The sequence below is a fragment of the Schistocerca cancellata genome, chromosome 2 (assembly GCF_023864275.1).
Source record: "Schistocerca cancellata isolate TAMUIC-IGC-003103 chromosome 2, iqSchCanc2.1, whole genome shotgun sequence".
Classification (NCBI taxonomy): Eukaryota; Metazoa; Arthropoda; class Insecta; order Orthoptera; family Acrididae; genus Schistocerca; species Schistocerca cancellata.
In genome coordinates this window covers 427,359,678-427,378,473 of record NC_064627.1, presented here as the reverse complement: position 1 = coordinate 427,378,473, position 18,796 = coordinate 427,359,678, and the positions used below count along the sequence as shown (strand labels likewise).

General features: G+C 44.3%; 1 protein-coding gene across 1 annotated transcript in view; it reads right to left on the bottom strand.

Moving 5' to 3' along the window:
- Nucleotides 1-18,796, bottom strand: part of LOC126154645 (venom serine carboxypeptidase-like) — a 100,560-nt gene that overhangs the window by 21,882 nt on the left and 59,882 nt on the right. The window contains exon 7 of the mRNA XM_049916175.1: nt 14,857-15,036. Coding sequence (XP_049772132.1) covers nt 14,857-15,036 — 180 coding nt within the window. The remainder of the gene's footprint in view (nt 1-14,856; nt 15,037-18,796) is intronic.

The window sequence follows — 18,796 nt, the reverse complement described above, 5'->3', positions numbered from 1 at the left end:
TGTTATAAAATTGTAATTGTCACCATTTCATCATATTATTAACTTGTAAGTTACATTTCACTGCACACATTTCTGTTGGTCATAGTATATGGACAATATGTGAGAAGTAGGGACTGTTAGTGTTTACACGTGTGTTAATATTTCAGCAAGGGACTGGATAACAGCATTGCTGGTTCTAAGGACAATTCCAAAAACTTCGTGAGTGTACAAGTGGTGGTTTATGGACTTGCTATCTTCTCTGCAAGACTCTTCGATGGTGAATGTGCACCTGCACAGTCGCAACAGATGGCTGCTGGCCGTCTCTACAAGGTCTACAGTGATTCTGCACCTTTGATGACCCAACAATACCATTATTTCTACAAGGACTGCAGTGGACTGCACCTCTGGTGGCCCACCAATACCGTAATCTCTACCAGGACTACAGTGGGTCTACTCTGTGATGACCTACCTACCAATAGTCTTCAAAACTTCGACTGACTCTGCTGTGCGTTTGCTCTGTTGTGGCCCGTTACCTGTCTGCATGTCAAGAGTCAGCACTGTCTTTCCGTTGGAAGGATAACATTACTTCTTCAAAACTTCATGGAAATCCACTACTTCTGTGTGCAATTTCTTTTACTAATGAGACTTTGTGAAAAAAAACTGTAATTACTATTATGATGAATGATCAGGACTATCTTTATGGACTGTGAGAAAATATTAGCTTTTCACCAACATTGTATCAATAAGAGTGTGCATTTGATTTCTTTGTTATTGTAATTACGAGTATGAAAAATTTTAACAAATATGTATTGCCCAGTGCCCAAAACAATTTGTAAAATTTTTTGTGGGGAGCATGGGGGCTATGTAAGTAGGCTATTTATGTTTTCTTATTGGCAACGTTACGTAGTGCTCTGTATGAAAATCTCTGGCTGTGCTGTGTGCAGTCTGTGGCTAGTTTGTATTGTTGTCTGCCATTGTAGTGTTGGGCAGCTGGATGTGAACAGCGCGTAGCGTTGCACAGTTGGAGGTGAGCCGCCAGCAGTGGTGGATGTGGGGAGACAGATGGCGGAGTTGTGAAATTTGTAAGACTCATTGGCATGAACTGCTATATATATTATGATCATTAAGGTAAATACATTGTTTGTTCACTATTAAAATCTTTCATTTGCTAACTATGCCTATCAGTAGTTAGTGCCTTCCGTAGTTTGAATCTTTTATTTAGCTGGCAGTAGTGGCGCTCGCTGTATTGCAGTAGTTCGACTAATGAAGAATTTTGTGAGGTAAGTGATTTGTGTAAGGTATAGGTTAATGTTAGTCAGGGCCATTCTTTTGCAGGGATTTTTGAAAGTCAGATTGCGTTGCGCTAAAAAAAAATATTGTGTGTCAGTTTAAGCACAGTCATGTATAAATGTTCAAAGGGGACGTTTCAAAGGGAAATGCAAAGGCTGAATCTAGATATAGCAGGGATCAGTGAAGTGAAATGGAAGAAGACAAGGATTTCTGGTCAGATGAGTGTAGGTATAACGAGAGTAGGATTCATTATGGATATGATGGGAGGGCAAATAGTGTGTTACTGTGAACAGTGCAGTGATAGCGGGGCTCTTAACAGAAGCGACAGCACAGCAACACCGACAACGATAGTTCAAATATACATGCTAACGTCATAATCTGAAGATGAAGCGACAAAGGAAGTATATGAGGATATTGAAAGCGTAATACAGTACGTAAAGGGCGATGAAAATCTGTCATGGGAGACTGGAATGCCGGCCAGAGTGACCGAGCGGTTCTAGGCGCTACAGTCTGGAACCGCGCGACCCCGACGGTCGCAGGGTCGAATCCTGCCTCGGGCATGGATGTGTGTGATGTCCTTAGGTTGGTTAGGTTTAAGTAGTTCTAAGTTCTAGGGGACTGATGACCAAAGAAATTAAGTCCCATAGTGCTCAGAGCCATCTGAACCCTTTTTTTTTTTTTTTTTTTTTTTGAGACTGGAATGCAGTTTTAGGAGACGGAGCAGAAGAAAAGTTTACAGGAGAATATGGTCTTGGGAGAAGGAATGAGAGAGGAGAAAGACTAATTGAGTTCTGTAATAAATTTCAGCTAACAATAGCGAATGATCTGTTCAAAAATCACAAGAGCAGGAAGTATACTTGGAAACGGTCGGGTGATACAGGAAGATTTGAGTTAGATTACATCTTGGTCAGACAGAGATTCCGAAATCAGATACTGGATTGTAAGGCATACCCTGGAGCAGATGTAGACTCAGATCACAATTTAGTAGTGATGAAGAGCAGACTGAAGTTTAAGTCAGGAAGAAGACACACAAAGAAGTGGGATACGGAAGCAGTAAGGAATGACGAGTTTCACTTGAAGTTCCCTAAGGCTACAGATACAGCAATAAAGAATAACTTAATAGGCAGTACAGTTGAAGAGAAATGGACATCTCTAAAAACGACCATCACAAATGTTGGAAAGAAAAACATAGGTACAAAGAAGGTAACTGCGAAGAAACCATGGGTAACAGAAGAAATACTTCAGTTGATCGATGAAAGGAGGAAGCACAAAATGATCCGGGAAACTCAGGAATAAAGAAATTCAAGTCGCTGAGGAATGAAATAAATGGGACGTACAGGGAAGCTAAGACGAAATGGCTGCATGAAAAATGTGAAGAAATCGAAAAAGAAATTACTGTCGGAAGGACAGACTTAGCATACAGGAAAGTTAAAACAACCTTCGGCGACATTAAAAGAAGGGTGCCATGGGAATTCCACTGTTAAATGCAGAGGAGAAAGATAATAAGTGGAATGAATACACTGGAAGCCTCTATGACGGAGAAGATTTGTATGATGTGATAGGAGAAGAAAGAGGAGTCAATTTAGAAGAGATAGGGAATCCAGTATTAGAGTCAGATTATAAAGCAGCTTTGGAGGAATTAAGATCAAATAAGGCAGAAGGGACAGGTGACATTCCAACAGCATTTCTACAATCATTGGGGGAAGTGGCAAAAAAAAGACTATTCACGTTGGTGTGTAGAATGTATGAGTCTGGCAACATGCCACCTGACTTTTGGGAAAACATCATTCGAAGAATTCCGAAGACTGCAAGAGCTGACAAGTGCGAGAATTATCGCACAATCAGCTTAACAGCTCATGCATCCAAGTTGCCAACGAGAATAATATACGGAAGAATGGAATAGAAAGTTGAGGATGTGCTAGATGACGATCAGTTGGGCTTTAGAAAAGGTAAAGGGATGAGAGAAGCAATTCTCACCTTGCGGCTGATAATGGAAGCAAGACTAAAAAAAATCAAGACACATTCATAGGATTTGTCCACCTGGAAGTAAGCTATAAGGAGAGAAGGGTAATATACAGCATGTACAATAGCCAAGAGACACCAAGAACGAAGTGCACGGATTAAAAAGGGTGTAAGACAGGGATGTAGTCTTTCGCCCCTACTGTTCAATTTGTACATCGAAGAAGCAATGATGGAAATAAAAGAAATGTTCAGCAGTGGAATTAAACTTCAGGGTGAAAAGATATAATGATACGATTCGCTGATGACATTGCTATCCTGAGTGAAAGTAAAGAAGAATAACATGATCTACTGAATGGAATGAACAATCTAATGAGTACAGAATATGGATTGAAAGTAAAAAATAATCTATGATAGACGGTGCAAGGACATAAAAAGAGGACTAGTACTGGAAAAAAGTGCATTCCTGACCGAGAGAAGTCTACTACTATCAAACAAGGCCTTAATTTGAGGCAGAAATTTCTGAGAATGTACGTTTGGAACCCAGCGTGGTACGGTAGTGAAACATGGGCTGTGGGAAAACCGGAACAGAAGAGATTCGAAGCATTTGAGATGTGGTGCTACAGACGAATGTTGAAAATTAGGTGGACTGATGAGGTAAGGAATGAGGAGGTTCTGTGTCGAATCAGAGAGGGAAGGAATATGTGGAAAACACTGATAAGAAGAAAGGACAGGATGATAGGACATCTGTTAAGACATGATGGAATGACTTCCATGGAACAGGAAGAAAAGCGCTCCTGAAAAAACAATTTTTTAAACATCGAATATAAATTTAAGGCGTTGTCTGGTTTGTCGTCTTACATGGAAGCGAAATTTCGATTATGTACATCTTACACAAGAACAAGATAGAAGCTTTTTTAATGCGGTGCTGCAGAGGAATGCTGACCATTAGATGGGTAGATCTAATAACTAGAGGTACTGAACTGAATCAGGGGAAAAAGAAATTTATGGCAATAAAGAAAAGATCATTTGATAGAACACAACCTGGGGCATCAACGAAATCTCTGTTTGGTAATGGTGGGAAATGTCATGGGTAAAAAAAGTGGAGGGAGATCAAGACTTTACTAAAGTAAGCATGTTTAAATGGATTTACGTTCCAGTAGCTATGGAGAGAGAAACAGGTTTCCGAAGGGTAGACTAGCGTGGAGAGCTGCATCAAACCTGTCTTCGGACTTGACACCACAGCAGCAATTAGTGTTAACGTTGGAGCTAAAGACACCTTCACATAATTCAGAGAAATTCAGGAAGACCTGCAGAGGACCGACTATTGGATCAGGGACTGGTAGTTGGCCCTCAGTGAAAACAAACATGAGACGAGTGCAGTCAAGAACGGAAGTATCCCGTCAATTTTCGGGTTCGTATCTGTCAATAAATTATTGGACAGAGTAACACTGTAAAATATCAAGGAGTAGCCTTCTGGAACGATCTAAACTGCAACTGCCACCAACCCCACATGCCAGGCTGAGCAGCCGGCTGGGATGGCCGAGCGGTTCTAGGCGCTACAGTCTGGAACCACGCTACGGCTACGGTCGCAGGTTCGAATCCTGCCTCGGGCATGGATGTGTGTGATGTCCTTAGGTTATTTAGGTTTAAGTAGTTTTAAGTTCTAGGCGACTGATGACCTTAGAAGTTAAGTCCCATAGTGCTCAGAGCCATTTTTGAATCAGGCTGAGCTTTATTGTTAGAACCAGTCCTCGATAGGAATCACTTGTAAAATATTCCTCTGCCTGGGACCTTTCCCAAATAGGATACAGAAGATTCAAAGCAGATCGCCGCGTTTCGTCAGGGATCCCTTTAATGAGGGCGAGCGTGCTACGGAGACGCGCATCAAACTTCGGTACGACACGCGAAGAGCAACTGCGCATCAGGAAGCGATTTACAGTTGAAATTCCGACAGCACTCATTCCGAGAAGAGTCAGGCAAGATTTTACTTCCTCCCACGTACATCGCTGGAAAATTAGAAACGTTGGAGCTCACATGGAGACTTGCCAATAATCGTTCTTCACGCACACCATTCGCGATGGAATAGGATAAGAAGGGAAATAACAGTACCGGGATTACTCCCCACCACACACCATAAAATGGCTTTCTGTGTATCGATATAAATTTAGAAAAGTCTGGTACCGAGATTATGTCACTTTAATCGAGATACACTCCTGGAAATGGAAAAAAGAACACATTGACACCGGTGTGTCAGACCCACCATACTTGCTCCGGACACTGCGAGAGGGCTGTACAAGCAATGATCACACGCACGGCACAGCGGACACACCAGGAACCGCGGTGTTGGCCGTCGAATGGCGCTAGCTGCGCAGCATTTGTGCACCGCCGCCGTCAGTGTCAGCCAGTTTGCCGTGGCATACGGAGCTCCATCGCAGTCTTTAACACTGGTAGCATGCCGCGACAGCGTGGACGTGAACCGTATGTGCAGTTGACGGACTTTGAGCGAGGGCGTATAGTGGGCATGCGGGAGGCCGGGTGGACGTACCGCCGAATTGCTCAACACGTGGGGCGTGAGGTCTCCACAGTACATCGATGTTTTCGCCAGTGGTCGGCGGAAGGTGCACGTGCCCGTCGACCTGGGACCGGACCGCAGCGACGCACGCATGCACGCCAAGACCGTAGGATCCTACGCAGTGCCGTAGGGGACCGCACCGCCACTTCCCAGCAAATTAGGGACACTGTTGCTCCTGGGGTATCGGCGAGGACCATTCGCAACCGTCTCCATGAAGCTGGGCTACGGTCCCGCACACCGTTAGGCCGTCTTCCGCTCACGCCCCAACATCGTGCAGCCCGCCTCCAGTGGTGTCGCGACAGGCGTGAATGGAGGGACGAATGGAGACGTGTCGTCTTCAGCGATGAGAGTCGCTTCTGCCTTGGTGCCAACGATGGTCGTATGCGTGTTTGGCGCCGTGCAGGTGAGCGCCACAATCAGGACTGCATACGACCGAGGCACACAGGGCCAACACCCGGCATCATGGTGTGGGGAGCGATCTCCTACACTGGCCGTACACCACTGGTGATCGTCGAGGGGACACTGAATAGTGCACGGTACATCCAAACCGTCATCGAACCCATCGTTCTACCATTCCTAGACCGGCAAGGGAACTTGCTGTTCCAACAGGACAATGCACGTCCGCATGTATCCCGTACCACCCAACGTGCTCTAGAAGGTGTAAGTCAACTATCCTGGCCAGCAAGATCTCCGGATCTGTCCCCCATTGAGCATGTTTGGGACTGGATGAAGCGTCGTCTCACGCGGTCTGCACGTTCAGCACGAACGCTGGTCCAACTGAGGCGCGCCAGGTGGAAATGGCATGGCAAGCCGTTCCACAGGACTACATCCAGCATCTCTACGATCGTCTCCATGGGAGAATAGCAGCCTGCATTGCTGCGAAAGGTGGATATACACTGTACTAGTGCCGACATTGTGCATGCTCTGTTGCCTGTGTCTATGTGCCTGTGGTTCTGTCAGTGTGATCATGTTATGTATCTGACCCCAGGAATGTGTCAATAAAGTTTCCCCTTCCTGGGACAATGAATTCACGGTGTTCTTATTTCAATTTCCAGGACTGTATATTATTTTTCGTAGTCATTAGTGTGTCGGTATTCGGAAAAACTGATCTCTAAAATGAGTAAATGTTACACCAAACAAAGTGGCCGTATTTAGTTGTTGGGACTTAAGAAAGGCTTTACCTTTTAGTGTACTTTTAGAAGAGAATTATTTTGCAGTCTTGGAGTAATGCGAATGGATATATTCGTCACACGTTAACTGAATTGCATCGTAGTCGGCTTTATTGGTACATAAAACTGGTGTCTTTGAATGTTCACGTAATCTGAAGATGTACCCTGCTGAATCACCAACTTTCTCCTCCGAATGCGAAAATATTTTGTTGACTTTGACCTACATAGGGAGAAACTCTCATCACAAGAAAAAGCTCACACGGAAAAATATAGATGTTCTTTTTTCGAACGCTCTTGGATAGTGGAATAATACAGAATTAATGCTAAGGTGATTCGATTAACCCTCCGCCGTGCACTTCAGTGTGATTTTCAGAGTATCTATGCAGATCTGGATGTGGATGTAGATGGATAGAACGAAGGAAGTTGGCATGATAAAAACAGCCAAGGAAACAAACGTTTCTGACTATAGAGCAATGATTGACATCATAATGCTTCACATCATAGATATTATCCTAATAACCAACTTTGAAAAATAGTTACAAATCAAAATATTCCACCGCACTAACTTGTACTTCAGTCGTATTATTTACAACGTACTGGGAAATGCAGTGGGGAAATTAGCATGACATATAAATAATTATGGCTGACGCTCAAGTCTCTAGTCAGAGCTGAATCCACTGGCACAAATGTTTTGGTACCATAAGCAGCCCGTAACTGTGAAACTATTACATCTTTGCTAAATTGTTGTCACTCATAACCGTGCTAGAACAGACATTCTGCAGGGTGCAACTGAAACGAAAGATATAAGTATATGGCTCACTATTGTTTAATATAGTGCTGAAGAAAAATTATGCAGTAATTTTTTACCATCAATATTTGGATTATGGAGTACGAAATATCTCTTTACGTATGTAGGGAAGGGAGATTTATTTGCATATGTACATTGCTAAAGTACCAGTAAAGCACGGAAACTTCCGACTTTGATATCTAGGTCCCGTTAGAGTTTTAAGTTCTGAAGTATGCAAGGAATCAACGTTACACTACGAGCACTCAATTCACACAGCGTTCTTAATTGTCATAAATTGCCACCATGATACCAAATACTTTTGTTTTCACACTTTACTCTTGTGAACGCAGCTCTCAAGCCCTTCCATCGATGTGTAGCGTTCCAGATAAAATTCGTAACCACATGAATACTTCTGTGTTGCATCGTGCAGAGGTTTACGCAGTCCGATTTAAAGTAGTTGTTATTTTACAGCGTGTTGGGCGGACTGCCCCGGCCAACAGTTCCCCAATTGGAATGTGGTATTGTCGGCAGGCCGGCCTTTGGTGACCGAGCGGTTCTAGGCGCTTCAGTCTGGAACCACGCGACCGCTACGGTCGCAGGTTCGAATCCTGCCTCGGGCATGGATGTGTGTGATGTCCTTAGGTTAGTTAGGTTTAAGTAGTTCTAAGTTCTAGAGGACTGATGACAATAGATGTTTAGTCCCATAGTGCTCAGAGCCATTTGAACCAAATATTGACAAAATTTCAAACGAAGTTTTACTATTCTCATACACAGCAAACGCAAAGCGATACACAACTTTCCAGAGATCCTTACCGAGCGAGATGTTTTGATAATCAGCAAAGAAAAGCTATGTCACTGAGTTCAACAGTTCTCGGCGCGTGACGTAATGAGTTTGAAGCTGTTTTCCAGACACGAAATTTAAACCATTGCCAAAAACATGATATAACTCAGGGCATAATTAAAGATAATAAAAAAATTGACATACTTAGCGACCATATAGATATCTATATCATCCATGAATTTCAGATTTCTTCCCTCTATTTTCAGATAGAGGCTTTAAATGTACACAGCCTGACAAAAATAATGAAGCACCCAGGATACATGGAACTACTAAGGCATGCTCAAGAGTAATGTCTCCGAATTTTCTGTGTGAAAACTTTTAATTTTTTAAATAAAATCTGTATTAACAATCTACAGCTTTTTTCTTGTCGTCTATATATTTATTTCTCAGCATCGTCGCCATGCCAACGAACACGTCTCCCAACGAGAGACCAGTTTCTTGATACTGTCAAGATAAAATGTTTGACCGTGTTGACGGAGCCACAACCTCACCTTTGCTTGCACCGCTTCATCGGTATCAAAGTGCAGACTTTTTTTTCTTTATTGTGATTGCATTCCCCTGCCCTATATGGGCAGGGGGACGGCTGTCAGCGGCACAACACATCGCTCTTCAGCCAAGTGACATGACAGCTAATAAAAGAAGAAAATTATACATATAAAGCGATAAAAGGGCGACCTAAAAACAAAGTAAATGGAGATAATGGAGGTAAAAATACACTGACATGGAGACGTTCATGGGGGGACAGTTAAAAAAGTCGACATAAAGTTAAAAAACACAGTTGGCGATTCGTAGAGCACAAAAGGGCACTGAAGTCACCAGCACAGGTTAAAAGTTAGCGACAGTATTAAAAACACTCCAGAACAAGACATTTTAAAACTACTTGAAGAGACGAAGCATACACGACGAAGAATAAAACTACTAGGAGGGCCCTACCGAGGGAGAGGCCTGAGAGGATGGAAAAGGAGGGAAGAGCAATGTGCCGCAGGGGAAGAGTGCAGACCTGGAAGGCGTCTTCCATGGTCTGGAAACAGATTAAAATCGGATGGGCCCAAGTCAGGACTGCATAGAGGATGATCGATGACAGTTAACCCAGTGCTTCAGATTTCTGTAGATATCGCAGCTCCCGCGTTTGGCCTGGCGTTGTCATGCTGAAAGAGAGGTTTCTCCGTGTGTGGACGAACTTTTAGAATTCGAAACTCGATTAAAGCACGTTGTTTCTCACGCACCGACATGGACATTACACACAGCCATCTTGCTACAATTTGGAGCCCTCTAGCAGTAGAGGGTTGCTACTTGCGTTAGCGAAGAGGGAATGTCGACCGAGTAATATGCAAGACATATGATACCTCAACCGATATCGAGAGCAGAATAAAAAATTCACAGGCATTACTTTAAAGCACGCTCATTCTTGTACACGTACAACACATTGGTTGGTATGTAAATGATGAGAGTTGCAATTCTCTGTGAAGGGTAAAACAGCCACCAGAGTGCATTAGTGCTGTTCGTGTTTAGTGTTGTTACAGGCCTGGTACGGTATATAAGAGGCGCGAATACCATCACATGACCCTCCCTCTCCCCCCCTTCTCTTCTTCCTCCTTTTCCCCTGCCGCCCCTCTTCTTTTTCCTTCCTCCCCCTTCCCCCAGGCTTCCAGCTCCTTTCCTTTTCCTCTCCCCTGCCCCCCTCCTCCCCACTCCAGGTTTCCCCTGCTGTCTCCCCCCCCCCATCTCTTTCCTCCCCTACCCTTCAACCAGTGGTAGGACCCCACCATTCGGTGAAATGATTTTTCACGTTTATAATTTTTGTTGTGGTGTCTATGTTTTTCCAGTGATGTGTGTAGTGCTTTGTTTCATCACTGTCAACAGTGCCACCAGTATACCTCATTGTGTTGCTGCAGTGGTGTTTCTTTGTTTTCTCTTCAACCTAAAGTTATCACTCTCCAGAAGTGTGTGTGTCTCTCATCTACGTGTTTGTAATCTACCTTTTTACAATCATGTGTTTTTATTCTCCTTTTTTTCACCAATTTTTGCCATATGTTCTTTTCCTCATGTGCATATGCTTTAGTACCTCTCTTGGCTGAAGAGCAGCATATTGTGCCACTGCCAACCTGCCCCAATTTGGGGAATGAAATTACAATAAAGAAAAAAAATCACATGAGCGATCACTGTGACGAATACGGGGATATTGTGTACTCATGGCTGGTGTCGTAATCAGCCCTTGACTTTCTTCGTAAGGGTCCGTATTGTGGGTCACCATTTGGTCGAAACGTACAATGTCCAGATTTATGGGGCATTTAGATCAGACAGTTACCCGAAATTGGACTATATGGGAACATGATGGCAGCCATTCTCGTCTACTGTGTTCTGATCGCCCATGTCTGGCTACCACATGGGAGGACCACCATATTGTTTACAAAGCACATCGTAACCCCTTTGCATCCAGACTTCACATTTGAGAATCCGTACAACATTGCATGTCATCTTGCACGACTGATGGGAGACTAACAGCAGCCAGACTAGGAATTAATGTCACAAGTGTAGGCGACCATTACTACCGCAACAGAAACGGCTGCGTTTGGAGTGGAGCAATGACTGGGAATCATAGACTGCTGATAAATGGCATAGCACTGTGTTATAGATCAGCATCGTCAGCGAGTATGGCGGCGACCTGGAGTGAGGTTCCAGTCTTCCAATTTTATAGAGAGACAGATTGGTGTTACTCCTGGCGTCATGGTATGGGGATATGAATGACTTCAGCACAAAGATTGTGGTGATTGAGGGATCTCTGAGACCACAGTGGTACATCATGGATATCCTGCATCATTATGCATTACCTCTCTAGCGACAGTATTGTGTTGCTATTTTTCAAGAGGACAATGATTGTCCACGCATGGCACGTACGTCAATGAATTGTCTGCCTAGTGTTGAAGTACTCTCACGGCCAAAGACATACCAGATGTATCAAGAACACGTATGGAACTAGCTCGGATGTCAACTCAGTTGCAGCACAAGTTGCCAGGATATGAAGGACCAGTTACAACAATTGTGAGCCAGTTGGCCTCAGAAGAGGGTGCAACGGCTTGTGCCGGCCGCGGTGGTCTAGCGGTTCTGGCGCTGCAGTCCGGAACCGCGGGACTGCTACGGTCGCAGGTTCGAATCCTGCCTCGGGCATGGGTGTGTGTGATGTCCTTAGGTTAGTTAGGCTTAAGTAGTTCTAAGTTCTAGTTCTAAGTTCTAGGGGACTTATGACCTAAGATGTTGAGTCCCATAGTGCTCAGAGCCATTTGAACCATTTTTTGAGCAACGGCTTGTGACAGCCTTATCAATCGAATCCAGGCCAGAGGTGGTGCAACATCACACTGATAAGTAGACTCATACGTCAAGTTCTTTGTAAAATTGATTCCATTTTGTAATCACGGAAATAACGTCACATAACCTCCCAGTTTGAGAATTTTAATTTCAAGTTCTTCTCCTCCTTTGGGTGCTTCAATATTTTTATAAGGCAGTGCATTTTCTGTTTCCATGAAGAGCTGTTGTGGTTCCCTACAGATATTAATCCAGGCACAACATCGCAACTGTACACCTTAAACGTCGGGATGCAGCTAATTTAAAAGAGATCATGTGAATATGGCAGATGAATATCGTGTGGCTTGGATATGAGGAGGTTGAGTGATTTCTGGGAAGTGGCTGACGGTGATCACGTGCTAATGTACTTCAGCACACTGTAAATATCGAACTAAAATTATGCCATTTCTCTTCGAATATGAGCTGGGATTCGCACAAAAATTACGCTGTTTCTCTTCGGGTGCGTACTAATATGCAAATAAAACAGGATAACATGTTTGTAGTGCTCTCACCATGGTAACTAGAACCCACAGTCGAGTGCTAAAATGACGGTCAGTAGCGCTACAATTAACTCAAAGAAGGGACACTGTCTGTTTTCGATTGCGCATGCTGCCATGTGACAACATACCTGCCGCCATTGTGGATGCCACGTTGCTCACACCACCAGGTCCTTGGTTTTCTTTGAAAGTATGTGTAAATTATTGTGCAAGGAACATGGTCAGTTCTGTAGATGATTTGCCTTCCTATAGATTTTTAGCGAAGAAACTGAGAGTTAAAGGTAGGTAGCCATACTCCAAATTTAAATCTAACACGGAGAGGGCGTTGCACAAGAAGCACCGATTCGGCTCAGAACGTGTGGGTAGAAGCAGGTAGATGCCCCTTTCAAGTTCCTCTAATATTTCGCCTGTGTAGACCGTAGGAAAATGTAAAACCCTTTATAAAGATTTTACAGTAGAGTATGAGGGATGTTTTTGCAGCACTTCGCATATCAGAGTCGTCGTGCCGCAGTCAAGTTCATACACAGCCAATTTGTTGGCTCGGGTACGAATTGTGCTGCTACTGTCTTAATTGTTTTTACTTTGTTTTATTCCTCACAATGTTAAACGATTAATTATAAAATCTGAATCAATTAATTAATACAATTTGCTTCATATCCGTAAATTAATATAGTCAAATTAGTTACTATTACTACACTTGTAAGTCAAAAGGCTATAGGTGGTGATAAAAAAAAGCGGGGATACTAGGAAATTTAGTATGAAAATGTACGAGATAATTGTATCTGCGATTCTGATGTTCAGTTTGAACTTTTGCGGTTTCCATCTTTGTTATTCGGGAATAGTGATCCGTAACATACAGGCGACGTATAAGATGTAGAACATATTAATGCTGTAATAAAAAACTACCGGAAATGACAGACATATGTACAATGTAATTGATATTAGTGTATTAGGTGAAGCTAATATCGCAACAGTATTAAGTCGCATTTGTTATGACGACATAGTGAAACACAATCTGTTTACACTGAGATGAGAAAAGTGACGGGATTGCGATATGCACTGCATTGACGGAGCTGTCTTTTGTACTCTGGTGAAAAAGCGTCCGATGTGATTATGGCCGCACGATTGGAATTAAAACATCGGACGCGGAATGGTAGTTGGAGCTAGACGGATGGACTTTCCATTTCGGAAATCGTCTGGGAATTCAGTATTCCGAGATCGACAGTGTCAACAATGTGCCGAGTATACCACATTTCAGCCATTACCCCTCAACACGGACAATTCAGTGGCCGACGGAGCTCACTTAACGTTAAAGGGCAGTAGAGTTTGTGTAGCGTAGTGAGTGCCAATAGACAACCAACACTGCGAGAAATAACAACAGAAGCCGGCCGGAGTGGCCGAGCGGTTCTAGGCGCTACAGTCTGTGGCCGCGCGACCGCTACGGTCGCAGGTTCGAATCCTGCCTCGGGCATGGCTGTGTGTGATGTCCTTAGGTTAGTTAGGTTTAAGTAGTTCTAAGTTCTAGGGGACTGATGACCTCAGAAGTTAAGTCCCATTGTGCTCAGAGCCATTTTTTTTACAACAGAAATCAATGTGGGACGTACGACGACCGTATTCCTTAGGACAGTGCGGCGAAATTTGGCGCTTATGGGCCCTGGCAGCAGATGACCTACGCGAGTGCCTTTGCTAACAGCAAGACATCGGTTTCAGCGCCCCTCCTGGGCTCGTTACAATATCGGTTGGACCCTAGACGACTGGAAAACCCTGGCCAGTTGAGTCCCTATTTCAGTTGCTAAAAGATGATGGTAGAGTTTTGAGTGTGGCGCAGACCCAACAAAGCCATGGAACCAAGTTGTCAACAAGGTACTGCCTAACCTGGTGGTGGCTCCTTAATGGCGTGGGCTGTGTTTACATGGAATGAACTGAGACCTCCTATCATTGACCGTAAATGTTTATGTTTGGCTACGTGGAGACCATTTGCAGCCATTCATAGGCTTCATGTTCCCGAGCAAGGATGGAATTTTTATGATATTCTGGACATTTCGAGCGAATGATTTGGCTCGACATTAGTCCCATCGAATATTTATGGGTCATGATAGAAAGATCAGTTCGTGCACAAAATCGTCCACCGGTAACATTTCCGCAATTATGGACGGCTCTAAAGGCAGCATGGGTTCATGTTTCTGCAGAGGACTTCCAACGATTTAGTGAGTTCCTGCACTATGCAAAAGGAGGTCAGATACAATATTGGGAGGTATCCCAGGACTTTTGTCACTTCAGTGTAAATTGCTGTACATTAAAACAAAAACGACTCTTGCATGCTGCTTATTTTTTTATTATTATTGTAGCACAATGGCAAAATTTTGCCACTGACGCAGGGTAACATCTTGTAGTAGTGGAGATGAGAGGCGGCTGACCTGACCGACGCTGGAGAACTCCGCGTCGCCCACGTGTATGGCGCGGCGGACGTCGGCGCTCTGCAGAAAGTCGGCGAAGGTGCCGTCTCCGTAAAGCGAGAGCTCGCTCTCCCGCAGTAGGTGGTACAGCGACAGGTGGCGAGAGTTGACCGACAGCAGCGTCAGCGTTTGCACCCACGCCTGTCACAGAAAAAAACGTCTGCTCTTGTCCACTGGCCACCTCAAGAAGTTCTAGCTGCCTACTGGGAAGTTACAATACGCAGGAATATTCACAGCCGGCCGGGGTGGCCGAGCGGTTCTAGGCGCTACAGTCTGGAACCGCGCGACCGCTACGGTCGCAGGTTCGAATCCTACCTTGGGCATGGATGTATGTGATGTCCTTAGGTTAGTTAGCTTTAAGTAGTTCTAAGTTCTAGGGGACTGATGACCTCAGAAGTTAAGTCCCATAGTGCTCAGAGACATTTGAACCATTTGAATATTCACAAGCAAGCACACCGGACAAACAACTAGTCATCCCCAGGAGGCACAATACTGATGCTATGTAACATCACTTCTAGCTATATATCACAGGAGCAATGACAGGACCAAAAGTATGGTTCAAGAGTGGGATTAAAATGTAGGGTGAAAGAATGTCAGACGATTTGCTGGTGACATTACTGTTCTCAGTGAAACTGAAGAAGCGCAGGATCTGTTGAATGGGTTGAACAGTCTAAAGAGTACAGAATATGGATTGAAAGTAAACCGAAGAAGAAAGTAATGAGGAATAGCAGAAATGCAATTAGTGATAAAATTGGTCATCACGAAGTAGTTGAAGTTAAGGAATTCTGCAACCTAGGTAGCAAAATAGCCCAAAATGGACGGTGCAAGGAGGATATAAAAAGTAAATTAGCACAGGCAAAAAGGGCTTTCTTGGCGAAGAGAAGTCTGCTGGTGTCAAACGTAGGCCTTAATCGGAGGAAGAAATTTCTGAGAATGTACGGTTGGAGCACAGCATTATTTGGTAGTGAACATGGACTAAGGGAGAACCAGAGGAGAGTCGAAGCATTTGAGAATGTTGAAAGTTAGGTGGACTAATAAGGTACTAAATGAGAGGGTTCTGTATAGAATAGTGGGAACAGCAATATATAGAAAGCACTGACAAGAAGGAGGGGCAGAAGTTTTGGAAAAATTATGGTATGTTCCTATGGGACCAAACTGCTGAGGTCATTGAGGCTTACACGCTACTTAATCCAACTTAAACTAACTTATACTAAGGACAACACACACACCCATGCCCCAGGGAGGACTCGAACCTCCGACAGGGGGAACGCCTCGAACCGTGTCAAGGCTCCCAAGACCGCGCGGCTACGCGGCGCGGCTAGGGGCAGGATGATAGGACATCTGTTAAGACATCACGGAATAACTTCAATGGTGCTAGATACAGATGTAGAGGGAGACATAGATTGGAGTACGTCCAGCAAATAATTGAGGTCGTAGGTTGCAAATCCCGCTCTGAGATGGAACTTGTGGAGGGCTGCCTCAAACCACTGACAAGACTAATGACTCTACAAAAGAAAAAAAGAAAAGCCTTTACAATAGCCGCGAGTCCACGAGTTTGTTAAGGTCTGTCATATACCGTAGATCTACCAAATTGCGGCGCTGTCGGTTGTATAGTTTCACCTGTTGTTCCCAATAGCCCCTGTCCTTAATGATCTCGATGTCGAAGGGACGTTACTCGTGAAATTCTTTTCTCCCCAATAGTCCAAAGCATTCTACATGCGACTACAACCGCATGATTTATCGAGCCAGTCGTTGTGCAATATACTTAGTGTTCATCAAAGTAGGGTCTGCCCCGGTAGCTGAGTGGTCAGCGCGACAGAATGTCAGTCCTAAGGGAGGGTTTCGATTCCCGGTTGGCTCGGAGATTTTCTCCGGTCAGGGACGGGGTGTTGTGTTGTCCTCATCACCATCATTTCACCCCCATCGACGCGCAAGTTGCCAAAGTGGCGTCAAATCGAAAGACTTGCACCTGGCGAACGGCCTACCTGACGGGAGGCCCTAGTTACACGACATTTATTTATCAAACTAGGAACGTTTGTGTACAATCCACTGACTACAAATAATTTCATCCTGGAAGATTGGTTGTCTTCAGCATACTCACCATGAAGATGTGGAAGAACCGCACAACCTTGATCATGTTCATGTTCACGGTAATCTGAACGAGTGCACCCAAATAATGGTACGAAAAACACCCCAAAACACCACTGAACCACCCACAGCCTGAACAACGCCCTTCATACACTGGAGTTAAACGCTTCTTTGACTCATCGGTACATTCGACACCTTGTGTCGTTTGAAAAGATGCAAAATCGTGGCTCGTCAGACAACATCTGCAGTCAGCTACTTCCCAGTTTCGACGTTGCTTGGCTGAATGAAAAGGTGTCACATTATGTGTCGCTCTGGTCAATAGCCTTTTCGCGAGGTACCAAACTCCAAAAGTTCATTTCTTCCCAGTATTCATTGGGAAACCGATTGAGATTCACTGAAAACAGCTATTCTCGTCACGTTTGAAACCTATTGTTATTCGCAAGGCGTGACTCTCTTCTCCAATCACTGGGATGGGATCTTTGTGCGACCAATCCTCTTATGCACTGCTGCATGATTGCGAGTGGTACATCATTCCTTGTAGACCCGTTGAACGGCTCACGTGGATACACCATCATGATAGGCAACGTTCTTCACAGCGTGGTCATGGGCACATCAAAGCACGATAGCTACTTTCAGCCACACCGTCACGTCTGCACGTCGACACATCTTGCTGCGAAGATCCCATACAATACACTCGTACACACTTCTCCTCTGCCTTGACGCGTCAGCAGCGGAGAATCACATCACCACCTAGCAGTTGTACACCAACTACAGCGCCCCAAAGCGACCAGTATGTTATTTTAAGAGGGCGACTAATATTGTACATTGAGCTTAATTTAATGAGAACTAGCGGTTACGTAGCGGAGAATAGGATCCCGTCAACATGGCGTATGTTTCGCTTTGACGTGTCATGTGACTGGGTTGTAGCAAGCCCTTACAAAGGCCTTACTGTAGGAAGAGCAAGCAGTGCGGTCTCAGTGCGCGCCCAACGACTGGCATTCTCCATTTCCATTGTAGCGCGAGCAGAGGGCCTTTCTTACGCAACAGTGTCAAGGTGTACTGCGAATACTTCGATTATGAAAGAGACCACAGCCACCAGAGCCAACTACTTTGTCTAAGAACGTACTGATGACAGCGGTCGCTGTCAACTACAGCGAATTTTACGAGGCTCGTTCAATAAATATTGCCCTGCAGTTTTTTCTCAGAACATATTTATTTATTCTTGAGAGTTATAATTTGGTGCCAATATCAGTCAACATTTCTTTTAACGTGCATTATCATTCTAGATAGTTCTCATCACGTTCTATGCTCTTACGTCATTGTTGTGCAAGAGCGAGAATTTCCTATTGGTATAAGCTCTTGTCCTGTTCTCGTAGTCATGCGTCCATCGCATGAGCTACTCGCTCATCATCCTCAACGTACGTCCCACATAGAAAGTCCCTAAGTGTCCCAGACAGATAGATATCTGAGTGCGCCTGATCTGGGCTACACTGGGGATGGGGCAATGATGGCCAGCTTAGTTTGGTGATGTGTTCCCGAGTTCTGAGACTTGTGTTTGGGCATGCATTGCCGTGTTGGACCAAGGTTTGTTTCGGATTTTTGTCTGACTGAACACGTCGAAAACGGTTCTTGAGCTTGTTCAGAGTCTTCACATGTGCCTCTGAATAAAGGATTGGTCCTTTTGGCAACGTCTCGACAAGAATGACACCATCACTATTCCAAAAGAGCGTCAACGTCACTTTGCTAGCAGAGAAGGATGCTTTGAATTTCTTCTGTTTTGGTGACTACAGTTACAGCCCTTTTGTTTCCTGGT